The 9,390-nt window shown below is 49.4% G+C and overlaps 1 protein-coding gene across 1 annotated transcript in view; it reads right to left on the bottom strand.

Moving 5' to 3' along the window:
* The window catches only part of LOC107120136 (A.superbus venom factor 1-like), a gene marked incomplete at its 5' end in the record, with an annotated part of 77,231 nt that extends 70,765 nt beyond the window's left edge, over window positions 1-6,466 (bottom strand). Inside the window, 3 exons of the mRNA XM_015422783.1 lie at window positions 1,460-1,599; window positions 2,425-2,510; window positions 6,355-6,466. Of these exons, the coding sequence (XP_015278269.1) occupies window positions 1,460-1,599; window positions 2,425-2,510; window positions 6,355-6,466 (338 nt within the window). The remainder of the gene's footprint in view (window positions 1-1,459; window positions 1,600-2,424; window positions 2,511-6,354) is intronic.
* Window positions 6,467-9,390: the final 2,924 nt, after the last annotated feature.

The following is a 9,390-nucleotide window of genomic DNA, read 5'->3' as shown; positions in this document are numbered from 1 at the left end:
GGAAACAAAAAATACCCCGAGATAATTACAGGGGTGAACTCGAGGGTAGTGTAGAATGTAAAAATACCCCGAGATAATTACAGGGGTGAACTTGTGTGTAGTGTAGAATGTAAGTTTGGGGACAGGGTTGAACCAGGATTTAAGGTCTAGTGTGGAATCACCCAAATGAGTACAAATGACAGTTTCTATTCCCTACTCTGCCAGGGGGGATGGAGTGTTTTGACGGTTTTACATTCTGTTTCTAGGACACACATTTTTCTATCCCTGGCCACTGGAACAGGAAGATGTTCCAACTCCTGTCACCCCCAACCCCCCCCCCTTCTCTTTAACCTTGGAGGAGAACAAGTTTTTCCAGCTTTTGCAAGGTCCCTGGGCAGAATCCTAAGGGAAGCCCAAGCCCCGCTGAAATGAAGGGAACTGGGGCTGTGAGCACTTCTGTGCCTTACAGTGTATGCACCTCGCTCCAAGCTGTGTAGATTTCCTTCCAGCAAGCCGTAGACAGCAAGGTATGTTCTCCAAAGCCATATTTGCAATGGGGCATGTCCCCCCAGGCCGAGTGACAACACGGCATTCACAAAGGCAGAAGGCTTTTGATTCAGAGTTTTAATCTATCTGACCAGCCTTCCAATGGTCTGCTTCTGTTTTATGGATAGTTTTTATGCCGTTTATGTCCAATAGCTTGTTTTTACTATTGAGGCGTGGTTTTGACCGTAAGCCCCCTTCAGTAGGACTCTGAAGGGGTGGCATGGGAATATCCGAAACAAGCAAGCAAACACAGGTATCGTGAAGCTAAGCTTAGTTTCCAAACGGAAAGGACACGACTGCGAGTAATGCTCAAGGAAGCCTGAAGTTGAGCTGCACAGACCTTGGGATTCATGGTCATACCTCTGAAGACAGCATCATGACACAGCTCTTGCACTGGATTCAGTGTCTGGGGGGGGGGGGGGCCTATAAGAACCAAGCAGAATCCCTAGAACAGGGGTGTCAAACATGCGGCCCGGGGGCCAGATCAGTGGAACTGGCTGTCTCCTGCTTCTTCTTCCAGTTCTGCTGCTGCCGCGTCATCGTAGGTTTGCAGCTTACAGATACACACCTGTACTGCATACTCAAGATTGCAACAGCACAGACATTTTGATGCAATAATTCAGAGCAAAAGTTGTCAAGTTATCAAACACTGTTAAATAAACAAAATGTTGTAAGAGTGCTAATGTTTTAAGCATGTTTTTATTTTAAGCAAAAAAACACAACCCTTTGCGTTTGTGTCCTTTATAAAGTTTATATCTCCGCTACCCGGCATAACATTTTCTGACACACACAGGGCCGGCCCAAAGAGGTCTCATTTATGTCAGATCCGGCCTTCATAACAAATGAGTTTGACATCCCTGCCCTAGAAGCAGGAAGAGGGGCAAGCTCCCTCAGTTCTGAATACAACCCCTCCCACCAAAATCCCAAAGCTCACCGTGATGTCATTCTCCACATAGTGGTAGAGGACAGCCCGGATCTCCACCTGCTCGTTTCTCACCACCGAGTAAGGCACCCGCAGGTCGATGAAGAAGTCCTTCATCACTACGATCTCATAAGGATCAGCCACGCAGACCCCTGGAATGAGAAGAATGGGGGGGAAGGAAGAAACAAGGTTACGCCTCAACTACCCCTTTTGCCTCCTCTGCACTTTCCAAAGCAGGCTGTAAGCTCGTCATTTTTTGCTCAGCCACACACAGGTCCCGATCAGATGGATTTTTAGATCTGCGCCAGGCACTGCGCCAGACAGCAACATCTGGGAAATGTGCCTCTTCCGTGAGCATCTCATTTTGCCGTAGTTCGGAGCCATACTTAAAAGATACTAGTTAAAATCCGGAGTTTTTGCTTCCCAATGGGCCAATTGCGGACTTTCCCCCATCTGATCATTCCAGTGTGCAATCCTCCCATTGGGATGGTCTGACGTCAGACCATTCCAAGCGGACGCCATTAAAAAAAAAATCTTAGCAATATGCACATAAACGTGTAAACACGCAACAACCACAGAGCTCTGCTCAAATGTTTCAGACAGTTTCATGTTTCTAAACTGCCCGTTAATTTTATGAACTGCATTAATTAAAAAGGTACCTAGAGAGAGGTACCACTTGTGGTGCTTTAACTGTTCAACTCCACGCATGTGCGGAAAAACAAGTACACGTTGAGGTGCGGATGTGCATGCACAAACAGATTTTTTTTAAAAGAAACCAACCCGACCACGGGGCTCCTTCAGACAATCCACCGCGGAGTACGCGCACGGTAAGGGGAGCTGTCTGATCGTGCAAGTCCAGATAAGAAAGATCAGGATCAAATTAGAGCCAGGCCAATTGCAGTATTAGCTGCACACCCACCCACTTACCTACCCACCCACACACACCTGCACGATGCTTGGCGTACAAGATTCCTTACCTTTAGTCTCCGAAAGGCTCACGGCCAGCACTTCCCAGGTCGTGATGGAATCCTGCAGGAAAACCGACATCGTCTTGGATGAGATCCTAGATACAAAGAGAAGGTGCCCCATTACACCTATCCGAAGCAGAAATGTGGACCAGAGGTCCAGTCTCGAGCTGGGATGAGACACGAGGCTGCTGCAGAAAATGGGAGGCAGATGAACGATTCCCCCCTCCCTTCCCAGAACATGGAGGACAACGGAGCCTGATTCTCGTGGCAAAACACTGCAGGCTTTCCCTGCTTTCCCCAACCTGCTGCCAGCACCACCCGGCAGTGTGAAGCAGAGGTGTGAAATACACAGCTCTATAGTATCAGAGGACACATCCCAGAGAAAAAAGCACAAGGTCTGGTTTTTCGACATAACGTTCCAGCCGGACTCTACATGTTTCAGAGAGAGCCTTTCTGCGGGTGCCTGGTTGCTTGGTCAGCTTTGAAGAGGATCTATGGCTGTGATCACACGGGCACTTTGGACCGACACAGCCACTCCTCCCCTCCGGATCAAATGGGCACAGTCAGACAGCCACATCTGTCAGGCATTCCCCAGTCATACTTATCCCGTCATAGGATGACTTGGGCACCACATCACAAGCTGTGTTTTTTGGTTCCCCGCACAGTCATCGCGCATGGCCGGATGTCTGAATGTGGGGGAGCATGTGCAGAATGGATGTGGCAGTCTGAACCTGCAGATCCGTTCTGCCACTAGGGAGGGTTTTTAAAAAATTGCGCGTAAGCACACGCGCGCGCACTTATGCGCGCACATGGATTTTGAATAATTTGTTTTGCAGTGTGCTCCATGGCTGAGGCGCTGCAGTAATGTGGATGTCTCCGCGGGTAACCCGCAGCAGGGTTCAATTAGAGGCGGCACCATATATCGCGCCAAGCCGCCAGTGTGACCACCGCCTATGATTACCCTACAGATACCAAGCCAGAGAAGCAGAAAAGCAGAGGGGCAGGAGCTATTCCAGGGGTCCCCAGCGTGGTACCCATGGGTGATATGGTGCCCGCTAAAACCTTGCTTTTCTCCCTTTCTCACAATACAAGAACTCGTGGGCACTCCATGAAATTGCTGAGTGGTCGGGTTAGAACGGGCAAAAGGAAGTCCTTCTTCACCCAAAGAGTGATGAACACTTGGAATTCACTGCCACAGGAGGTGGTGGCGGCTACAAGCATGGACGGCTTCAAAAGGGAATTAGATAAGCATCTGGAGCAGAGGTCCATCAGTGGCTGTTAGCCACAAGGTATAGGTAGGGGCTCTTGGGCAAGTGATGCTCTGTATTCTTGGTGCTTGGGGGGGGGCAACAGTGGGAGGGCTTCTAATGTCCTGGCCCCACTGGTGGACCTCCTGATGGTACCTGGTATTTCTGGCCACTGTGTGACACAGAGTGTTGGACTGGATGGGCCTTTGGCCTGATCCAACATTGGCATTTCTTATGTTCTTATGGTGCCCACCAAATGAGAAAGTGGGCAGGCCCAGGCGGGACTTTCGCCTCGCAAAGCTTCTGATTGGCCAAGGGAGATTTGACTGCAGATTTTAAAAAGCATCTGAAACCACAGCACAAAGATCTTCCTTTGTGTGATTGAAGGTAAGTTGGCTCTGCTTCCTGCAGTAGCCATTTTGCGGCTTCCCACAACATGCGGTGTCAGAATTCCAAAGGCACCCACAGGCTCAGAAACTTCAGGGACTCCTTTCCCCACCACCCTGATCTCACCTTTCCATGCATCTAAGAGGAAGGCTAAAAATCTAACAAAACACAAAACAGCGTACTCTGCTGCTTCCCACTGACCACTGACCAGTGCAGTCCAGTCAAAAATCTTCCTTTTCCTTCCTCCATACTGAGGCAAGCCTGCTTTCCAAGACTTATGAAAATCTTTTGGGATCACCAGACCTTGAAACAGCTGGCTGAAGTTAAATCCATCTAAGACAGAGATCATCTGGCTGGGGAGGTCTGGATTGCTGGGGGGCAGAGGTCATTTCGGGGGGGATCGCGGGGGATCGCAGTTCCCCCGGGTGAGGTATGGGGGCGGGGCACATGACGAAGCCCCGCCCCTTGCTTCCGGACTTCCGGTGATGTCAGGGGGTGTGGCATATGCTAATGAGTTATGCTAATGAGTTCCCCTAGCTCTTTTTCTATGAAATGACCCCTGCTGGGGGGCCTTCAGCTCCCAACTCTAGATGGGGTCCAACTTCCATTAGTGCACTTTGTTAAGAGTCTGGGGGTCTGGCTTGACTCCTCCTTGTCGCTGGACAAGCAGTGGTCAGCAGCGGCAAGGGCAGTGTTTTTCTATTTGCGCCAAGCCCGCCAACTGTCTCAATATCTGTCCCATTCTGACCGAGCCACAGTGATTCATGCCACGGTCACCACCTGCCTAGACTACTGTAATGCGTTCTAAGCAGAGCTGCCCCTGAAGGTGCTCCGGAAATTACAGGACGTCCAGAGAATGCAGTGGCAAGATTGCTGACAGGTTCTCCTTGGAGAAATTATATCTATCCTGTCTTGAAACAGCCGCACTGGTTGCCAATTTGACCTTTAGAGCCCTAAATGGTCTGGGACCTTCATACCCTGCTTCTTCCAACATGTTCCCCCCAAAAAAACAATTGTGCTCTTCAACCTGGTTGTGGTGCCTGGCCCCCAGGATACTCACCTGGTATCTTCCAGGACAAGGGCCTTCTTTGTGGTGACCCATCCTGCTGGAATCAGCTGTCAGACGGTATGTGGGCCCTGTCACTTGTTTGTCCCTATTGCTTTGGGTCCCCCCCTCCCTTTTCTCACATGTGTTTTACTCCCTCTGGGACTACCAGAGAGAGCAAAACACATTTGGGGGCGGGGAACCCTGAAGCAATAAAAACACACAAGTGATGAAAATCAGAATGTGGAAGAGTCCTGTGTTCCGCAGGGTCTGTAAAGCAGAGCTCTTCTGTTTAGTTTTAAGAATATAAGAACATAAGAGAAGCCAAATCTTGGATCAGGCCAATGGCCCATCCAGTCCAACACTCTGTGTCACACAGTGGCCAAAAATACCAGGTGCCATCAGGAGGTCCAGCAGTGGGCCAGGACACTAAGAGCCCCTCCCACTGTTGCCCCCCCCACGCACCAAGAAGACAGAGCATCCCTTGCCCCAGACCAAGAGTTCCTATCTATACCTTGTGGCTAATAGCCACCGATGGACCTCTGCTCCATATACTTATCTAATTCCTTTTGAAGCGATTCCTGCTTGTGGCCACCTCCACCTCCTGTGGCAGTGAATTCCATGTGTTGATCACTCTTTGGGTGAAGAAGGACTTCCTTTTATCCGTTCTAACCCGACCACTCAGCAATTTCACGGAGCGCCCACGAGTTCTTGTATTGTGAGAAAGGGAGAAAAGTACCTCTTTCTCTACCTGCTCTTTCCCATGCATAATCTTATAGACCTCGATCGTGTCACCCCTCAGCCGTCGTTTCTCCAAGCCAAAGAGCCCCAAGCGCTTTAACCTTTCCTCATAGGGAAAGTGTTCCAACCCTTTTATCATCCTAGTTGCCCTTTTCTGCACTTTTTCCAATGCTATAATATCCTTTCTGAGACGTGGTTACCAGTACTATACAAAGGACTCCAAATCGCATCATCGATTTATACAGGGGTTTATACAGCTTTTCATTAAGTCTGTTTATGTGGGCCGCCTTTTAGTTTTATCCATATTACATTTTTAATTGGTGTCTGTTAATATTTTAGCTGTTGTTAGCTGCCTCGAGACCACTTGGCGACAAGAGGCTGCATATAATTTTAACCACCACCACCTGGTCCCCATTACAGTTCTCAGCATCCTCTGTGGAGAGTGAATGACTCTCAGACCTGTTCAGATGACTAGTTCAAATGATGATGCCGCACTGCAGAAGACAAAAAGGCAGGTACCCCTGGTCATTGGGAGTTCCATTCAGATGTTCCACTTGCCACAACCAACTCTCAGGAAACTGAGTTCTGGAGATGATATCATCATCGGATAAGAAAGCATCATCGACATCACCTGGGAAATCAAGCGACACCAGCTTAGTTAGGGGTGGGTGGGGGGAGCTTGCTCACAGTCTCAAGGTGGGGGAGGGATTGGCTAAAACAGGGGAGTCAAACATGTGGCCCGGGGGCCGGATCAGTTTCCCCCGGAGGGCTCATCAGGCCCGCAGTGGAATTGGCTGTCTCCTGCTTCTTCTTCCAGTTCTGCTGCTGCTGCGTCATCGTAGGTTTGCAGCTTACAGATACACACCTGATACAGCAGACTCAAGATTGCAACAGCACAGGCATTTTGATGCAATAATTGAGAGCAAGAGGTGTCAGTGATCAGACACTGTTAAATAAACAAAATATTGCAAGAGTGCTGATGCTTAAAGCATGTTTTTATTGTAAGTAAAACAACAACAACCCTTTGTGTCTGTGTCCTTTATAAAGTTTATATCTCTGCTACCTGGCAGTATATTTTATGCCACACGTGACCCAGCCCAACAAGGTCTCATTTATGTCAGATCTGGCCCTCATAACAAATGAGTTTGACTCCCCTGGGCTAAAATGTTGACATATTTGGGGCTATCGTCTCCCCACGCATGGTCGGCGATTCTAGAGATCTAACATGGAAGGAATCCAGTGGCTTCTCGTACTCTCTCGACACCATGGAGACACCAGAATTGGGATCTCACCCGTTTGCAGATATTTTACACATTGGCACGCTCTGAGTGGGCACTTCATGCCTCCTATAGACTGTGGACGCTCAACAGAGCAGGCCCAGACTTAGACAATGTTTTCCGGGAATGCATTGATACCACAGGTGAATTTATCCCTCAGTATGTTTGAGACCGAGGGTAAATGTGCATGAGCGGGAGTTTCAAGTCCTCAGACCGATTGGACGCTCTAGGCCAGGGGTGTCAAAGTCATTTGTTGTGATGTAAATGAGACCTTGTCGGGCCGGGCCACGTGTGTCACAAAATGTAATGCCAGGTAGCAAAGACATAAACTTTATAAAGGACATAAAGGGGTTTTTTTTACTTAAAATAAAATCATGCTTAAAACATCAGCACTCTTGCAATATTTTGTTTATTTAGAAGTGCCTGATAACTGAAACCCCTTCCTCTGAATTATTACATCAAAATGCCTGTGCTGCTGCAGTCTTCTGTATGCTGTTCAGGTGTGTATCTGTAAGCTGCAAACCTACGATGATGCAGGAGCAGCAGAACTCTGACCCAGAAGATCTGAACTGGGCACCGGGGTTGGGGCTCCCTCTCCCGAACTTCAATGGGGCGCCGTTGGTGCCAGCGTTGGAGGTTAGGAGTTTGGGAGTGCTCCTGGATCCCTCCTTAACTATGGAGGCCCAGGTGGCAGCCACTGCCAGATTGGCATCTTATCATCTTCGGCTGGCTCGGCAGTTGGTCTCCTTCCTTGGCCGCGATGACCTGGCCACAGTGATCCACGCGACGGTCACCTCGAGGTTAGACTACTGTAACGCTCCCTACATGGGGCTGCCTTTGGGGCAGATCCGGAAGCTGCACCTAGTGCAGAATGCGGTGGCCAGGCTGATGATGGGTCTCCCCAAGTGGGAGCACATCCAGCCTGGGCTGAAAGCACTGCACTGAAAGCCAATAGCATATCGGATCTGTTTCAAAGTGCTGGTACTTACCTTTAAAGCCCTATATGGCCAGGGTCCGACTTACCTGAGGGACCGCCTTTCCCCACATATACTCCCAAGAGCACTTGGGTCCTGGGCGCAACATCGCCTGGTGGTTCCAGGCCCCCGGGAGGCAAGGCTCACCGCGACTAGGGCCAGGTCCTTTTCGGTGGTGGCCCCTACCTGGTGGAACAAGCTCCTGGAGGAGATCAGGGCCCTGCGGGACCTTATGCAGTTCCGCAGGGCCTGCAAGACGGAGCTCTTCCGCCAGGCTTTCACATAGGGGCCGCCACTACCACCACTACCAATGATGTGGACAACATCGGGGTTAAGGATGGCCCGGGAAGATCTGCCACAATTTTGCACGATTGATATTATTGGACTTACTTGCTTGGGATCAGCTATAGCACAACATCACCCCCAGAGAACTGTTTTTACCATCATTGTATATATTCGGGGACCATCCTGCTTTCAATTGAGTATCATTGTTGTTTGTGATTAATTGTTATTAACGTTCTTATTGCTTTTAACCTGTTTTATATGGGCTTTGCCCCTTGTAAGCCACCCTGAGCCCGTTTTGCAGGGAGGGCGGGGTAAAAATCCCAATAAATAAATAAATAAGCTGGAAGAAGAAGCAGAAGACAGCCAGTTGCACTGAGGGCCTCCGGGGGAGCCTGATCCGGCCCCCGGGCCGCTTGCTTGACACCCCTGCTCTAGACTCTCCAGTGGCTCACTCCAAACATGCTCTCTGTTGTGTTCTTGTATCACCATCTTGAAGGAACTGTTCTTGTGCTACATAATGTGCCTGTTGGATGCCTGGACCACTGCAAAAGAAATTTCATAGCGCTCTACATAGTGGCCTTGGTTCCAGTGCTGTTAGCAGCACTGCCTATCGGGGGGGGGGGGGCTAGGTATCTGTCCCACTTCCTGCCCCACAGCCATTTTCACTCCTGTTACTCCCTAAACAGAAGAGCCAGTATAGTGTGCTGGCTATGAGAGTGCTGGCCTAGGATGTGGGTTCGATTCCTCACTCTGCCATGGAAGCTTGCAGGGTGACCTTGGGCCAGTCATAGTTTTTCAGCCTAACCTACCTCACAGGGTAGTTGTGAGGATAAAATAGAGGAGAAGAGAAAGATGTAAGCCCTTTTGGGTGTTCATTGGGATGAAAGATGGGGCATAAATGAATTAAATAAACAGCCAGTTTGCCATGTATGATACTTATGCAACAGTATCTTTCAATAGTCCTCTACTTTAAACGCACACACACACCCCAGTAAAAAAGAAGAAGAAGAGAAGAGATT

The sequence above is a fragment of the Gekko japonicus genome, unplaced genomic scaffold, assembly GCF_001447785.1.
Source record: "Gekko japonicus isolate JY-2015 unplaced genomic scaffold, Gekko_japonicus_V1.1 scaffold3556, whole genome shotgun sequence".
In the NCBI taxonomy this organism is placed as follows: Eukaryota; Metazoa; Chordata; class Lepidosauria; order Squamata; family Gekkonidae; genus Gekko; species Gekko japonicus.
This window is presented reverse-complemented; position numbering and strand designations above follow the sequence as displayed.